At 39.9% G+C, this 18,970-nt stretch overlaps 1 gene segment (V, D, J or C); it reads right to left on the reverse strand.

Annotated features, from left to right (window-relative positions):
* Positions 1-6,647: 6,647 nt before the first annotated feature.
* On the reverse strand, positions 6,648-8,194 carry LOC111231867. The segment is given in 2 exon segments: positions 6,648-7,221; positions 8,142-8,194. Coding segments are annotated over 2 exon segments (423 nt in total).
* Positions 8,195-18,970: the final 10,776 nt, after the last annotated feature.

Below are 18,970 nucleotides of genomic sequence, written 5' to 3' on the forward strand. Positions count from 1 at the left end.
ACTGGTTCAGACTGGTTGAACTGGCTCAGATTGGTTGGTTGGAGATGATGTGAGTGTGACAGGTCTTGGGTTGTGGTTTGGTTCCTCTTGAAATAATCTGGTGAAAATCTGAGTTCTGGTTCTCTTCTGCTTGACTGATCTGATCCAGGTGGACTCACCTGTCCCCAGGTGTTTGAGACTTGTTGCCAAATGGAACTCTGGGTAACTAGCTGTCATGGTGAAAGCATGTATACAGTATATTTGATTTACATCTATACTCTTCTGTAAAAACATGAATATTTTTGCTTCTATTTATCTCTGAGGGAGGTGTGGGAGGGGCTAACCTGTAAATGGTGTTTGTTTTGTGTTTGACAGTAAACTTGTACCTTTTTTATTTTGGAGGAGGACATATAAACTGACGGAGGACAGTCACAGCTGTTACAGGTGTATCTCTGCATGTTGTTTATTTTCTGTTGATCATATCAGATTAAAGAGGTTGAAGGTTTGAATCCTGCAGGACTCTGTGACAGCAGCTGATCTGGGTTCAGTCCCTGAGGCAGGATCTCATGTACAGTAAAGGATCGAAGTTAACTCACTCATGGTACCTGGTCTTTTTTTTTGTCTGGAGGACCAACAGATTCTGGACCAAACTCAATCCAGAACAGGAGTTTGAGTGTGAGATTCTACCAGACTGTAATATGTTGTAATATCTGAGCCCATATCTACGGTGGCCTTGATGGGTCAATACAATGAAAATGCAACAACATGAATGCAAATTAAGGCAGTGTCCAAAATCACTCACTACTCCTGAGTTTGCCACCCTATATAATCCGCCTGGTCCGCAAGCAATAATCGTTCCCAGGCAAACAGGACCAATATTATAGACAGACTGCTGCAGCTTAATTTGCATTTGTTTTGTTGCCTTTGCCTTGTGTTGACCCGAATAGATAGATAGATACTTTATTTATCCCCTAGGGGAAATTCATGTCCGTAAGTTTGTTCATCCTCAGACTGAAGAGCAAAAATACTGAGTAAGAAACTTAATGATAATTCATCCACGTATTTAAAATATATCCTTAATCTGACTTTAATAGTAATTATATTTATAGATTTTTTTTTAAATTCTAGTTATGTGATAATACATTTCACCTTGTTGAATATCGCTTTTGGATGTGGTTATAACCGAATTTACTGGCAGGTATCAGCGTTTCTTCTCATATCATATTAAGAACTTCATTCATGGTTCAGATGATGTTGCTTATAATAAACAACTCCGCCTCTTTCACATGAACGCGCTCGTAGCCGGACAGGTAAACCCAGGGTTAACTGAGCCAGTTGATAACCTGCTTCGTAGTACAGGTTATCAGGACAGTCAATGTTAGGTTCAGTTAAGCCCAGATAACTAAAAGTTATCCTGGGTATGTTGGGTATGTTCCAGTATGTTCGGGTCTGTACTACGAAGCAAGTTCAACTAAACCTAATCGTCATAAATAGAGGTCATCTTTGTTCACTTACGACTCAACAGCTGATCATCATTGGACCAATAGAAACACTGCTGCACTGTGTGGTATTTATTCTACCGCGTGTCTTCACTTCATTATCTGATCAATATTTATTAATCACCCATATCAGACAAATTCAGATATTTTATTGTTACTGATCATTCTTCCTGCTGGATTCACAACAAACTCAGTGAGCTCATTAATTAATTACAGTACAAAAGTTCAGACAGCTGCTGGTCTCTGAGTCCTGAGCCCAGGCTGGATCAGTCAGTCCTGTGAGCACAGCTTCTCTCTGTAAACCTGTCCCTCCTGGATCGTCCCACACCAGTATGTGGAACTGGACCTCCACTCTGCAGCCGCCACCTCCCACACTGAGATGGCGCTGTAGGCTCCACCCTCCTCCTCCGACCTCATCACGGACACGTCGGCCCCTGACGTCGTCACCACGGTGTCATCGACCCACCACAGGACGTCCTGCAGAGGGGACTTTAATTCAGAGAGGACGCAGACCAGCAAGTGAGGAGATCCTGGATCCTGAGAGATCGGGACTAAGGTAAGGATCTGAGCCGTCGGACGAATGGAGGATGAGGAAGATGAGGAACCTGAGGACGGAGAGATGATGGTTACAGAAAACAATTTAGACACCAGTGAAAGTTCTGCACATTTTATCATGAACTGTTACACACACTGTCCTGCTGCCCCAAATTCATCTGCCATCGAAAATAGTCCACAACAAATCAGTCCTGACATCTACAGTCAAAAGTCTATTAGCACAGACAGTTTGTCCACATGTCTTCATATTAAATAAATTATCAAATGTTATTGAGCTTCATCTGCTCAGCTGTTGTTACTCAGATTTAAACCAAACACCTTTTATATGGTAAAAAAAAAAACTTTTTTTAAAAAGGAAAATCCCCAAAACATAATTAATATTAAACAATGACTGACCTGTTTAATCTGATCATGTCTATAAATGAACTAAACGAGGAAAAAGCTACTGATTTAATTAAATCTTAAATGTAAACATCTGTTCTGTTAAAAGAGGACGAGACATGAGGCTGGACGGACTGAATAGCTGGATGATCATAAGAATAAGTATATTTATTTTTTCTTATTTCAAAGACAGACACAGTCAGATCATAGGATGAAAACAGAAACACAGTCTGCACCTTTAAATGATCTGAACATCGTTACTGAGGCTTCTGATGAGAATATGAACAAACTGGAGTCACGTGACAGAAAACTTCCTGGACACAGAAACACTGTCAGAGATGTTTCACCACATCATCATTTTGTTCCTCAGTTTTGTAAATACTACATTACCCATGGGCCTCAGCAGCTGTTGCTGTGTAAAACTATCAACCCACAGTGCTGCTTTTTCATTTATCAACTTTTTCACAACAAACCTCTCAGACTGAAGATCAGAGAAACAAACCATTTGTCTTGTTCTGATGATGAATATCATCACGGTCAGCTGTTTGTTCACCAGTGTGCACCAGCAGCTGAATCCCTGCACTGAAGACCATGGAGAAAGAGACAGACTGTCCTCTGGTCCACACACAACATCTACAGCAGCAGGGAGGAGACACACACACACACACACACACACACACACACACACACACACACACACACACACACACACACACACACACACACACACACGGTATTGAAGGAGCAGTTCTTAATCTTAATCATCATCATCATCATCATCATCAGTTAAAGGAGCAGTTGATCAGTTTGTGTGGAGCCTCACCCCAGGAGGATGATGAAGGTCACTGCCGGGTCCATCCTGAAGACTTGTCCTCCTCTCTGTCTCAACAATCAGCACAGGGACGGCTCTGAGACGGTCCTGGTCCTGGTCCTGGTCCTGGTCCTGGTCCTGATCTGAATCCAGGACGATGCTGAAACATATCAGGTTGTTCTGAAGTAACATGATGATGTTGAAATTTTTGAGTCACCATGGCTCACTTTACTTTACTACAAACATGTTCCTAAGAAATTAATTCTATTTAATGATGGTTTCACCATAAATTAAATCTATTTCACAACCTTTAATGGAGTCCCATTAAGAGCGGTTTCATCTTAATTAAAATTCCTTTCCTTAAATAAAATCATCAATGAATTACTTAAAACATATAAAAAAATTGAAATAAATAGTTAAACTCCTCCTATATATGTTGTTTAGCCTAAAGTTTAAATTAAATTGTTTAAATTAAAGTTTTAATAATGTAATTTTTCTGCTAATGATCTTTTTAACCTTAAAGAAACTCCACAATAATGCACATTTTTACCTTGAATAAAATGACTCATGGTGGTTTTTATAAAAGAAAAAAAAACATAATAATTATTATTAAATTATAATTATTAATTGTGCTTACACTTATGTTTAAAGTCATAATAACTAGGTTTTTTTTAACATTCATCCAAAATAAAAGTTCCCATGACCATACCTTAAATAAAAGTCCTTATATATTTTTAATTTTACCTGATGTCTGTCGTGGTGTTTGCTGCTGTCAGTCCGAAGCCTGTAGATCTTCTCAGTGAGTGAACGTCTGTCATCAGGAGATGTTTTGTCTGGAAAACAGAAACATGAGAAACTGTTGGAGCAGAAAACCAACAGTCTCCAGAGGAGAGAGACTGCTCTGGGATCAGATCGACCGTTAGTTCAGTTGGTTGGTGAAGGACAGAAAAACAGGAAATTTTCTCTCTGATGTTGTTGCCTCGACTGATGGCAGCAGTGTCACCGAACACAGACACACAAATACAGAATAAACAGTAGCACAATATTTTAAAGGTCATCCATAGAAAAAGGTCAAACTACACACAGATAAATGTGTTGTAACAGATTAAAAGGTTCATTCACTCAATCATTTTCCAGAGGAGAGAAGAGAGGATGTGTTCAGCAGAATGAGAGGCAGACTGAAAAGAAACTAAGGCAACAAAATTCAAAAGCTAAACACACTGAATACATTATAATCCCCCTGATTACATACGTTTGTACATATATTGAAATGCAGTGAAATGTTTTCTTTCCTTTCTGCTCATTATCAGCTGCCTCTGGACTGTGAAACTATGAAACAGTTGGACAGGTCTCTGGAGAAGAAGTCAGTTGCTCCAGTTGAACATAAAACTGTTGACAGGTTTTACAGTGAAGCTGCAAACTGTATTTAGCAACAATGACAGGATGAGATCCGGCGATAAACAAACAAATTGGTGTCGCAGCAACAAGTGCAGTGGAATAATTTAACGGTCACCGTGAGAGGTATTAAAAGTCCAAAATAGTCCAGAAAATAATCTTTGAATAAAAGGGCAAACCAGTAAAACATCTTAAAAGAATAAATTCAATTAAAAGCCAGAATGAAAAGGTAGGTCTTGAGTTTAATTTTAAAAGTATCAACACTTCCTGCAGCATTACAATAGTCAATTCTGGAAGTAGTAAAAGCGTGTAGTAGTGTCTCTGTACTGGCTTGAGAGAGGAATGGTCGTACTCTGGCAATGTTCTTTAGATGATAAAATGCTGTCTTTGTTAGATTCCTGATGTGGGGCTCAAAACTGAGATCTCAGTCAAAGATGCCTCCTGGGTTTTTTACTTGATTACTCGGGTTGAGTGCCAGTGCTTGCAATTTGACATTGAGTTTCTCTCTCTGAGCTTCAGAACCAATGACTAAGACGTCTGTTTCTCCTGACTGAGTTGTAGGAAGTTCTCTGCCATCCATAACTTGATATCCAAGATACAGTTAAAAAGGCGTCGATTGACAACTTACTTACAACTTACTCGGTTGATCATTTTCAAGCGCGCCGTCATCCATCTTGAAAATCTACAGCACCTTTCAGGATTTGCCAATGAAGGCAACAGAACCACCTGCCCTCTGAGGTTTTGAAAAAACGGCAGGATTTGTACTTCAATGTCACAAGCTGTGCGGGAACTTTGAGCACTGAGTTTTATACAGTTTTTTGTACACAGCTCTGTATCTGTACACAGATGTCGACAAAAGCCCTTCTTCTTTCACAGTGTCGTGTGTTTCCTCACCACTGACATCATTCAACAAACATATCGCTTTCAGTGATTCAGCAAAAACAAAATCTGTTCAATTTATTCAGCGTCTCAAATTTGTGCTGAGTCTCCCTCTTCCCAAACAAAACAATAAGGATCAATGTTTCATGAAATTCAATTCATTTCTTTTACCAGAGACAGTAGACAGTATAGAGGATCTTTGCTTTTACCATGCCAGTGAGACATCTTCGCAATCAAATAGGATCTCTGATAGAGTACCTCTGGTCCCGGGAAGTTGATTTCTTTGTGCAAACAGGATCTAAGAGGACAAGGGTTCCTGGATATCGGCGTGATATGGCAAGCAATTTTAACATTTAATGGCTAGTCTGGATATGTATTACAGATATCCGTAATTTAATTCTTCCTAGTCAAAATGAACATTTCAGATATCCACAATGACATTCTTTCCATACTATTGATAGCGTTAGTTCATTTTTTGAACATTTTAAACTAAAATTCTGGCCAGATGAGGTGAAATGCTGCCCCCTGTGGAGGTGGAGAAAGTAGCACAATCTTACACATCACGCCTTTAAGTGAAGGTTAAAGACCAACAACAGCTGCAAGTTTAAGTTACTAATAAACAATAATCACAACATTCATAGATTCAAGATACAGCTCATTCATTTGGAATCAATCTTGATTAAACAAGAGGCTTAAATATTACACGTTATTCCTGTGCCTAAGGACAGATCCGTCTGTATTATCTGTCCTACAGATAGAATTCATCAGGCTCTTCCACAGACAACACAAGAGACACTGACTTTGTTTTAGTATTAGTGGAGGTGTATTACATTAAAATATCGATTAAATGTCACAAGTGACAAATGAAAATGTGGAATGCAGGATTTACATCACTCTATTTCATTGACATCAAATTTTTTTAATATGTTTTTATGTTCATTTGATGTCTTTTCATGTGATGCACTTCCATTTCATATTTTGCCTCACAGTGTTTACAAACCTGAAAAAGTGCAATTTTGCCAAATGACATTTACATGGGAGACAGTGACTAAACTCAAACTCAAACTGGACACAACAAAAACTGAACAAACTTGTTTAATAAACTAATTAACGATACATTTATTGAATTACTTGTCATCGCACAGGTATTTATATTTTTCTGTTCATTCAGTCAGTTGACCAGATTCATAGTCCTATAATCTGAAATAAGTTTTAAAACACAATCAGAAAAATCAAAGCTATTCTGCAACAGAAACCATCTAAAGCTGAGACTCTAAATCCTAAAATGGAAGTCAAAGTAAAATCTGCTCAGTCTGGACAAGTAGACCAGGAATCAGGTCTAAATTCATGTCTCTGTGAGTCTCTGAGTCCCTGCTGATTTGTTCTTGGGCTCCTGTCCCTGACTGATCCCACAGTAATAAACTGCAGAGTCACTGTGCTCCGAGCGTCGCAGCAGCAGAGAGCCGTCGGCTGTAGCAGACACTTTATCAGGACTGACACCAGAGCCGAATTTCACATGAGAGCTGTTGGTAGACCTGATGGTGAGGAGCAGCTGAGGACTCCCTCCTGTCACCTTCCTGTACCAGCTTAGAGTGGAGTAGGCAGGTGGGGCAGCTGTGGTGGCATTGTCCAGCAGGGGGCACTGTAGGGTGGCATCCTCCCCTACTCTCACCTGGACCGCGGAGGCTGGCAGAGCAGCGGACTGGTGCCCCCACCGGAAACCTTAAAAACAACAACACAGTTTATAGACAGTCAGGACGTACACACACACACACACACACACACACACACACACACACACACACACACACACACACACACACACACAAACTACTACATTTGTGACTAATTAAAATTGAAATTGATTAAAATGATTAGATTTACAGCCCTCCCTGACTCAGAATAAAGAACTACAAATGAAATCATTTAGTGAGTTTTGTCATCATTTTGTCAGATGTCAAATATTGTGCTGTATATAAAGTAATGGTTATTCAATTAGTCACTGGACAGAAAAATAATCAGCAACTAATTGAAACTCGTCATTTTCCAAGCAAATGATACAACAATGATAAAAAAGATTTTCCTGTTCTTCTCTATATATTACTAATGTAATCATATTAATAATATAATTACTAATATTAATATTTTATAATAACATTGAACATTTGACATGTGTAGTAAAATATATTCAAAAATATTGTGACTGCAGTAGATTAGATTTTTCAGTATATATTTATATTATGATTATTATTCTCAAATATTTCCTATTATGAAAATCAGAAATTAGTGTGTTAGGCCTGATTTTTTTCAACAATAATACATAATTTGTATAATATATATATCTGTCCAAATATGGAAATATTTTGAACTTATTAAATTACATTAAGTACATTATATTTTGCAATAAATCTTAATAAAGTTTGACTCCTCAGAGTATTCTCCAGATGTCTCAGGGAGATGTTTTTATTCCTTTAGACAAAGAAGCTTTAATTTGAAGGGATTTTCAGCATAAAATCCTCTAAAATTGGCCTAAACTGACAAACAGCTCTTTAGTCTGTCAACGCCTGCTTTTTTAATCACCACATTAACGTTTGAAACATCCATCAGAGTGAATGTTATAAAGAGACATTAAAGAGACTCACCGCTGAGAGAGACGAGGATCAGACAGACCAGCACAGACTCCATCATCAACTGACAGAGGAAACTGCTGCGGCTGTTGCTGTTAGAACCAGCAGAGCGTTTCAGACAAAACAACACCTGACAGCTTCACTGCAGGGACACGTGGGACTGTGGACAGGCTGGGTATTTGTCTCTGACTTTGGAAAGCTTCTGTTTAATAGTGATAATTTTGTATTGCGGTGTATTTCAATGTCAATGCTAACCCTAACCCTTCAGATTTTTTTTCATGTCTACCCTTTTTCACCCTGTCAGTTTCATACCATTAACTACAGGTTAGCTAACTGACTTGTATTAGCTAAAGTTAGCTCTTTTTCCAGCTGACACCGACCAAGACAGCACAACGTCCGTTAAAGGCTAACTTTAGCCTAGCCTGGTCCTGGCGGAAGAGACAAGCAGACTTACCTGTGGTTGTAGAGGTCCAGGTGAACTTGAGGAAGCCCAGGTATATGTTCCTGTCTGCCTTCTGAATATAAATAAATCACTTGCTCTTCCCCTCAGTACGTAGGTTGTGTAGGTAGAGAGAGAGAGCGCGTGTGAGTGGGAGAGATGAGCTAGCGACCAGAACAGAGTTGGCTAGTTAGTTCGCAGTTAGCAGGTTAGCTGTGAAAGTACAGTGCCATGTTTGTGCACTTTAAGCTGCTTGTAGTTTGTGCTACAACTACAAGACCCAAGTTCCTGCGTCTCCTCTGTGCTTCAACTACAGTTGAGACTCTGAGCCAGGAAGATTAACAACACTGAGGCAGGTAAATACAGGATTCTGCACTGTCATTGGAGTGAGTCATTGTCATTCATTCATTCATTTTCAACCGCTTATCCTCTAGTAGGGTCGCGGGGGGGGGGGGGGGCTGTCCCAGCATCCTTTCGGGCGAGAGGCGGGGTACACCCTGGACAGGTCGCCAGTCCATCGCAGGGCAAACACACAGAGACAGACAACCATCCACTCTCACAGTCACACCTATGGTCAATTTAGAGTATTCAATCAGCCTAGTCTCCATTTGCATGTCTTTGGACTGTGGGAGGAAGCTGGAGTACCCGGAGAGAACCCACACAGGCACGGGGAGAACATGCAAACTCCACACAGAAAGACCCCGTGTCGGAGCCGGGACTCGAACCCGGAACCTTCTTGCTGTGAGGCGACAGCGCTAACCACTGCATTACCGTGCCGCCGAGTCATTGTCAGTTAATGGTAAATATTTTGAAGATTACCATAGATGTGATATATTTCCTCCATACTGCACATGTGATATGTTTACTGTCAGTTCAGAAGAATAATCCTAAAACTTGTTCAGACAGGAAGGAGGAAGGTGAAGATGTCCAGGCAGAGAGCAGCAACTGTCAACACAGGAGTGACACACAGAGGCAGGACAGGTCCTGAGTTCAAGATGGACCTGCTACTGCTGCTGTCATGAAAAGGTATGTTTCAGTCTGGTCTATATTTTTTGTCATTGGTTTAGTAAACAGCTGAATCACACAGTGAGTTGGGTGTGGGGGGTGGAGCCCTCTGCTCTGTATAAGTCACTGCACGCCACTGGTAGAAAATTAAACCAGAGTTTGATGATGCAGACCTGTATTTCTCTAAAATTCGACATGGATCCTTTTAGTTGATTAATAGAATTTGATAAATTTTGAGAGGTGGGGGGCTGTGAACTTTTTCCAGCTTCTTGAAGAGATGCCATGCTGAAAAACTTTGAGGACCTCTGGTTTATTATCAAGTCTGACAAAGAAAAACATCAAATCTTCACATTTATTTTGTATCTGCTTAAAAAACGACTCAAACTTTTCTTCCAATATGAGAACAGTTGCTGATTAATGGACTGATCTCTGCAGCTCTACATTAGATTGATAAATAGATACAAACCCCAATTCCAAAGAAGTTGGGACATTGTGTAGAATGTAAATAAAAACAGAATACAGTGATTTGCAAATCCTTTTTGACCTACAGTCAATTGAATACACTACAAAGACAAGATATTTAAAGTTCAAACTGAAAAACTTCACTCATTTTGAATATCATGCCTGCAACACGTTCCAAAAAAGCTGGGACAGGGGCATGTTTACCACTGTGTTACATCACCTTTCCTTTTAACTACACTAAATAAGCGTTTGGGAACTGAGGACACTAATTGTTGAAGCTTTGTAGCTGGAATTCCCTCCCATTCTTGCTTGATGTACGACTTCAGTTGCTCAACAGTCCGGGGTCTCCGCTGCCGTATTTTGCTCTTCATAATGCGCCACACATTTTCAATGGGAGACAGGTCTGGACTGCAGACAGGCCAGTCTAGTACCCGCACTCTTTTACTACGAAGCCACGCTGTTGTAACTCGTGCAGAATGTGGCTTGGCATTGTCTTGCTGAAATAAGCAGGGACGTCCCTGAAAAAGACGTCGCTTGGATGGCAGCATATGTTGCTCCAAAACCTGTATGTACCTTTCAGCATTAATGGTGCCTTCACAGATGTGCAAGTTACCCATGCCATGGGCACTAACACACCCCCATACCCTCACAGATGCTGGCTTTTGAAATTTGCACTGATAACAATCTGGATGGTCCTTTTCGTCTTTAGGCCGGAGAACACGATGTCCATGGTTTCCAAAAACAATTTGAAATGTGGACTCGTCAGCCCACAGCACACTTTTCCACTTTGCGTCAGTCCATCTCAGATGAGCTCGGGCCCAGAGAAGCCGGCGCTGTTTCTGGGTGTTGTTGATATATGGCTTTTGCTTTGCATGGTAGTTTTAACTTGCACTTGTAGATGTAGCGTCGAACTGTGTTAACTGACAATGGTTTTCCAAAGTGTTCCTGAGCCCATGTGGTAATATCCTTTACAGAATGATGTCAGTTTTTAATGCAGTGCCGCCTGAGGGGTCGAAGGTCACAGGCATTCAATGTTGGTTTTCGGCCTTGCCGCTTACACGCAGAGATTTGTCCAGATTCTCTGAATCTTTTGATGATATTATGGATTGTAGATGATGAAATCCCTAACTTCCTTGCAATTGTACGTTGAGAAACGTTGTTATTAAACTGTTGGACTATTTGCTCACGCAGTTGTTCACAAAGTGGTGAACCTCGGCCCATCCTTGCTTGTGAATGACTGAGCCTTTCGGGGATGCTCATTTTATACCCAATTATGACACTCACCTGTTTTCCAATTATCTGTTCACCTGTGGAATGTTCCAAACAGGTGATTTTTGAGTATTCCTCAACTTTCCCAATCTTGTTTCAAATATTTTTATTGTGAAGCAGACAGTATATCAAAAATACCTCCATCTTTGGTTTATGCAATGCTTCATTATTTTGTAATATAAGTAACAAAGGTGTCCTACAAATAAGTAAATAAATGAAAAACAATTGATGGGAGAAAAATTTGCAAAATATACAAAAATAAGTAAATAAATACATTTATTAAAATAAAATAAATAAATAATAACTCCCTCCCTGACCCAGCCCGTCCGGCCCACCCAGTACTACTACATCCTGTTTCAAGAAAGAAATAATTGGTTGCCACATCCTTTTGAAGTCTTCCAACCTACCACTAAGAGAATAACGAATCCTTTCAAGGTGTAATGTATTAGTCAGTGCCGTTAACCATGCTTTGAAAGTAGGTGTCTCCGTTTTTTTCCAATGGAGGAGAACAAGTTTTTCCACAGAGGAGACCATAGGATAGAAGGTGGCGCTGCATATTTGTGGTTCCCAATGCTCCCTGATGTCCCTAGTATAATCAAGAGTGGATCTGGTCGTAATGTAGTCTTGAAGACCTTTGAGAAAAAATGAAAACACTGCTGTCCAGAAATTTTCTAGTTTGGGGCATAGTGTGTAACTGTGAAGTAGATTTGCCTCCGCTTGGTTACATTTTTCACAGATGGGTGATATTTCTGGGAATATTCTATGTAGTTTTACTCTTGAGTAATGCAGCCTATGCAGAATTTTAAACTGGATCAGGCGTGTCTAGCATTCAGGAGCTAGTGTTGATATATCTCAGGCTTTCCTTCCATATATCCTCCGCTATCCCCGTACCCAATTCTTTTTCCCAGCCTTCCTTTATTTATTCCGTGTTCACCTGGTCTAGCTCCTGAAATGAATCGTATATAACTGAAACTGCATTCCTCTCCATTGTGCAATCTCTGAGACACCTGTCTAGCTTGTCAGGGGTGGCATTTTCAAAATGCTCCAGATGTGTCCTTACAAATGTCTGATTTGGAGATATCTAAAAAATTCCCTTTTTGACAGACCATATTTCTCTTGTAGTTGTTGAAATGATGCAAATGAACCACTAACATAGAGATCACCCACACTGTGCAGTCCAAGTTCTTTCCATCTATCAAAGCCTCCATTTACAATAGAAGGGGTGAATGATGGATTTGCTGATATTGGGAGTGTAAAGGATAGCTTCCTAAGCTTGAGTTGTTTTGATATTTGCCTCCAGATTTGAATAGTGCTGTATATAATTGGGTTGTAGCTATAGTATGATTTTTTTTAAGGTGGATGGGAGACATCACAATAGCACAGATCGAATAGGGAAAACAATCCTCTCACTCCATGTCCAGCCAGCTGGCGAGCACAACTGTCTCATCCAGCCAGTAGGAGATGCATCGGATATTTGCTGCCCAATAATACCTGACAAAATCTGGGAGGGCCAACCCACCATTTGTTTTTGTAAAGGCAGGTGTGTGTGGATCCAAGTGCAGAGAGAGTCAGGCAGAAGTACAATGTCTGAAATTCAAATTTTTAATCCAAGAAACGTAGCAGAGGTCAAAATACCAAGAGACAGTCAGACCAGGCAAAAAGGCAGATCAGGAACAGGCAGAATCGAAAAAAAAAAAACCAAAAACAGATCATACACAGGGAATCAATCAGGACTTAAACGCGAGAGAGCTTGAACACAAGGGTAACAAAGACAATTTGGCAAAGACATGGGAAATGAGGCGGGGTTTAAATACACAGGAAACAAGACACAGGTGAAAGACATTAGGGTGGAGACAGCAATCAAAACAGGAGGGAAAAACCAGGAAGTAAACCAAACAGCAACACAACAGAACCAAGACTTCAAAATAAAACAGGAAATGCCAATAAAATGAATACAGATCCTGACAGTTTTACTTTTGCACAGATGCCTCTTTCTGATCCTATGCGTTTTGTAGTTCCAAATAAATGAAAGAATCATAGAATCTAGTTTTTTAAAGTGGGTTTTACTAAGGAAGATGGGTAAGTTTTGTAAGAGGTACAGTAACTGAGGGAAACAGACCATTTTGACTGCATTCACTCTACCTATCAAGGAAATAGGGAGGGTTTTCCAGAACTCCAGTTTGTTTTTAAACTTATTTAATATAGCCACATAATTAGCCTCAAATAATTTATTATATCTCTTTGTAATTTCTAACCCCAAGTATGTGAATTTCTCCCATGCCAATCTGAATGGAGTTCGTTCTAGTGCACCTGGGTCACTGCATCGCACTGGCATCAGCTCACTTTTTGTATCCAGAGAACGAGCTAAATAAATTGTCTCTAGTAAAACAGGCATTGAAGTTTTTGGCTCTGTAATAAAGGTCAAAATGTCATCTGCATATAGCGATATTTTATTTGTGGTGTAATCTGTGTCATAACCGTGAATCTCTTTATTTGTACGAACGGTCGCCGCTAATGGCTCCAGTGCTAGTGCAAACAACAAGGGGCTAAGAGGGCACCCCTGTCTAGTGCCTCTATATAGGTTAATTGTCTCTGACATTGTCTGAATAGTGAGAACTCTGGCAGTAGGATTGGAGTAAAGTAATTTTATCCACGAGATAAATCTTGTTCCAAGTCCAAATTTTCCTAATACAGCATATAAATATGGAAATTCTACAGTCAAAAGCCTTTTCGGCATCCAAACTCAGAATGAAAAGATCTTCCTTTGGATGTCTGGGGAAATACAAAATATTAAGTAGGCATCTAACATAACGGGTTTATCCCAGTGCCTGCCTGGGATAAACCCGGTCTGATCCGGATGTATCAGTTTGGTTACAAGAGGACTGAGTCTCGAAGCTAGAGTTTTAGCCAAGATTTTCAAGTCAGAATTTAGTAGTGACACTGGTCTATATGAGCCCACCTGCTCTAAGTCCTTACCCTTCTTTGGGAGAAGCGTTATTGTAGCCTCATTCAGTGTTGATGGTAATTTGCCATCCTCCAAGGACTTCTTATACATCCTGAGAAGAAATGGGGATATTTTATTACAAAATTTTTTATAAAACTCATTACCTATCCCGTCTGGTCCCGGGCTCTTTCCATTCTTCAGGGAATTAATTGTTTTCCTTATGTCTCCCTCTGTAATTTCCATTCCTAAGGAATTCTGATCACTCTCCGACAATGTTGGTATTTGACATGCATTTAGGAACTGTTTCATAGTCTCAGGAGCATGTGCCTGGGAGCTGTATTAAACCTCATAATAATGGCGAAATGCGTTATTAATATCATTGTGTGAAGTGGCAGGGGTGCCAGTTCCTGATCTTATCTTATGAATAGCTTTATCACTTTCCCTTTTCTGCAATTGTCTTGCCAACAGTTTGTGAGGTTTATCCCCAAATTCAAAAAAAGTCTGTTTAGTAAAAGTAAAGGCTTTAGAAATTTTTTCAGACAGAAGTGTATTGAGCTGATATTTGAGGGCTGAGATTTTATTGTGTTTCTCTGCAGAGGGCTGGGCAGCATTTTCTGCATCTAATTTTTGTATCTGCTCCTCTAGATCTGCCTGCTTTTGATTGTTGCGTTTCTTTTGTGAGGACTGATATGAAATAATGCATCCTCTTATGTATGCTTTGAAAGACTCCCATAAAAGAACTGGGGAGATGTCATCTTTATCATTTGTTTCAAAAAATATTTCTATCTGAGTCTCCAAATATTCGCAGAATTGTTTTCTTGTTAGCAACTGTGGATCAAGCCTCCAGGATCTAAAGTTTCTCCTCAGCTCAAGCAGCTTCAGTGAGACAGAAACCGGGCAGTGGTCCGAGATTATTATGTTGTGATATTTAACATTATTTGCTCCAGATAGAAGTTTGCTGTCTAACAGAAAAAAATCGATTCTGGAGTACACATTATGAGCTCGAGAATGAAACGAGTACTCTCTACCGGTTGCATTTAAGATTCTCCACACATCCACCAAATTGGTATTTTTAATAAATGAATTCAGAAAATTGGAAGTGTTGGATTGGGGTGATCTCTGATTTGATGACCTGTCCAGATAGGTATCTAAAACCGGATTGAAATCCCCAGTGATGATGAGATTTGTACTTGACATATCTGGGATCATACTAAAAGTCTTTCTAAAAAATTCTGGGTCATCCCAATTTGGTCCATACACGTTTAGTAATGTGATTGGTATGGAATGTATCTCTCCTGTAACCATGATGTATCTCCCATCTTTGTCAGCTATGGTAGATTTATGTAGAAAGGGAACATTTTTATGAATTATTATGGCTGCTCCCCTTGCTTTGGCTGTAAACTTGGAATGGTATACTTGGTTTATCCAACTGGCTCTAATTTTATTGTGTGCTTCATTTTTCAGATGTGTCTCCTGTAAAAAAAATCACATCTGCTTGGATCTGTCACAAATGAGATAGTACCTTCCCTCGTTTTACCGGTTCATTAATTCCATTTACATTCCACGAGCAAAATGTTAGATTTCCTCCTGTTCTCATGTCTCCCCCTGCCATGTCAGTATGTGTAGTCATGATGACACATCTGCTCCAACTGTGATCTCTGACATGGCATCTCTATTTCTGTGTATTTTGTTCTAAGTAGTACCTTTGCCCACCCTGCCCTTGTCCCGATGTGCACCGTAAAGAAAAACCCTAACGAAATGAAAAAGCCCGCCTCCCCACGGGTCAACCTACAGTCAAAAACCTGGGAGTGAAACCAGGCCTCCTCTACAGAGGTCCGATCTCCCCAACTCTTATCAAAAAACCTGTTCTTAATCATTATCCTGCTCCTACAGTAACTGTGTAGCTCAGCAGTTATGTAAACAACCAAAAACCTTAATAAACTGTGGTTATATTGATTCAAACAATAACTGGGAATATTCATATTCAAATGATGAATAGAGAACCTTAGGAATTCTCAGATTCTGTCGTTTCGAAAGGCCTTCCAGATCAATGCATTTCTCTGATAGTACTTCAACTTGCCCAGAGAGTCTCCTAACTTTGTCTTCCAACTCTTGTATTGTGTCTGAAGTGTCGTTAGCAGCATCGGCTAGCTCCTTCAAAGCTTGGTTTTGTGCGCCCATTTGGGTATTAAGCGCCGATATTGCTGTGTCACTTGCGGTTCTCAGCGCAGCTATCTCCCCTCTCAAGGTGGTAGTTACCTCTGAAATCTCCGCCTCGATCTTGTTGCAAATGTCCGACTTCACACGTGCTAGCTCTGCGTGTAGTGATGTTATGGCCTTTAGCACATCGTTGCTATCCGCCTGCTGGGCGCTCTCACTGGCTCTCGTCTCCGTAGTCGAGCCCGAGGCTTCATGCAGGCCTGTCTCCTCGTCCAGGTCATGTTTTGCATTCGTTTTTCTCGGCATTTTCAACGTGCCCGTTCTCGTATAAAAGTTCTCAAACTGTTACTGGGTAAATTTCCCAAAGTTTCGTTCGTATGGCTTTGTTGAAATGGAGTTTTAAACTTAAAATCTGCGAGAGCCACTGGAAAGTGCGTCCTACCCGCTCATCGCTCCCCGCCATCTCTCAACTTTCCCAATCTTTTGTTGCCCCTGTCCCAGTTTTTTTGGAACGTGTTGCAGGCATCAAATTCAAAATGAGTGAATATTTGCAAACAAAAATAAAGTTTTTCAGTTTGAGCTTAAAATATCTTGTCTTTGTAGTGTATTCAATTGAATGTAGGTCAAAAAGGATTTGCAAATCACTGTATTCTGTTTTTATTTACATTTTACACAATGTCCCAACTTCTTTGGAATTGGGGTTTGTACTTTATTTACCCCCTTGGGGAAATGCATGTGTCTAGTAGCTCATTGGTAATAGTTAAAACAGTTAATACATAATAAACAATAATATTTAAATGAGTCCACTTCCTTTGACTGAGGTGTGGTGTATACCCTGATGGCAGTGGGGACAAAGGATCTCCTGAACCTCTCTGTTCTGCAGCACAGTGAGATGAGACATTTGCTTCTCTGTCCTGCCAGAATGTTGTGGAGAGGATGGTTGGTATTGTCCAAAATGGCCTCCATCTTACATTGCATGCATCTCTCAATTAATCAGTAATGTAAATGATATGTTGTTTAGTAGATCTCTAATTATTCGGTGTTTGTGTTGAGCAGAGATCAGAGGTGTAGAGTGAGTGATGTAACAGAAGGGGCGCAGCCACACTGACACAATCTGTCCAGCTGAACCGCTGCTCTCAGATCAGTGTGATGATGATGATGATAATGATGATAATGTCATGATGCGTTCCGACCTCACGGTGGCGCCACAGTGACTGCTGCCAAAAATAAAATCTTTAAATCAGAGGATTCAGTCTGATGTGTGTTTATTTGTTTCAGTCATTTTTCAACCAAAAATGTGAAATATTCTGTGCTGAGGATTCATTATTTTTATTATCACTGAATCTGATTATTATTGCCTTGATTAATTGATTAATTTGTTTATAAAATGTCATTACGAGTCTGAGGAAGTCCAATTTACTGTCATAAATGAATATGAATAATACTTTTCAAAGACATTGAAGAAGCTTAAACAATGTTTGACTGTTTTGCTTGAAAAGTGACTTGAAAAGGTCGATTGATTATCAAAATAGTTGTTTATTTTCTACCAATCGACTAATTGAGTGATTGCCTAATAGTTGATTAATAGCTTGGTTTCAGCTGAGTGAGGATGTGATGTTTCTCTTGTCTGAATGGTCTGAACAGAAATTTAATGACTGTATGTCACCTGAACCAGAACTGGACTGCTGAAACAATTGATTGATTAATTATGTGATTAGTTGTTATGTTTCCCGCCTCTCAGATTCTCTCTGGTCTCTGTCACAGTAACTGAACCTCCTTGGGTCGGTTGGTCAGACAAAATGAGATGTTTGAGGACGTTACCTTGGACGTCTTTATTCCTTTACACTTTATAAATTAACAATTAATCAAAGAAATCATCTGATTGATCAAAAATTAAGGTAATTAGTGGTTGCAGTCATAATTCTGACCTGAAACATGCAGAGATGTTCAGTTAGTGTGAGAGTCATGAGTCATGACCTGCATGGTCAAATAGGGACAGTGCTTTTGTTAGCCTGTTAGCTCCTGCAGCTAATGCCTTCCTGTCTGAATGTCACCACAGCCTGTGAGGACAGTTGATCTCTGACCTCACCTGAACCTGCAGCCTTTCCTGTGTATGGACAGAGGCGGCGGGATCAGCAGGTTCCCACCTGTGCTGTGTGATCTTATTTCTTTCTGATTCAGAAACAGACTGTGATGATGCTGATGTTTGCCTGTCACCTGGTGACATGTTTGTAATGAAGCAGTGAGGTTTCACAGATCAGGACTGACACTGACCTGTATTTATCACATGGACGGAGGATCAAATTAAACAACTTAAGATTCTGACAGGTTCATTCATGTTTACTGTCTTGTGTGTTAATTTACTGGGAGCTCTGAACACTTGAAGAGCTGTTGAGAGACGCAGTGATAAACACTGAAGAATTATTATTAAATCCTTTATTTAAACAGGTAGTCTCGTTGAGATCGGGATCTCTTTTTTAAGCTAGACCAGTGTATAAAAATAAACATATACATTTTATACATAGACGCACACATAAATTCACAGGGATTAAAATGGACACAGGT

Source organism: Seriola dumerili, unplaced genomic scaffold (assembly GCF_002260705.1).
Source record: "Seriola dumerili isolate Sdu_G_001 unplaced genomic scaffold, Sdu_1.0 BDQW01000319.1, whole genome shotgun sequence".
NCBI lineage: Eukaryota > Metazoa > Chordata > Actinopteri > Carangiformes > Carangidae > Seriola > Seriola dumerili.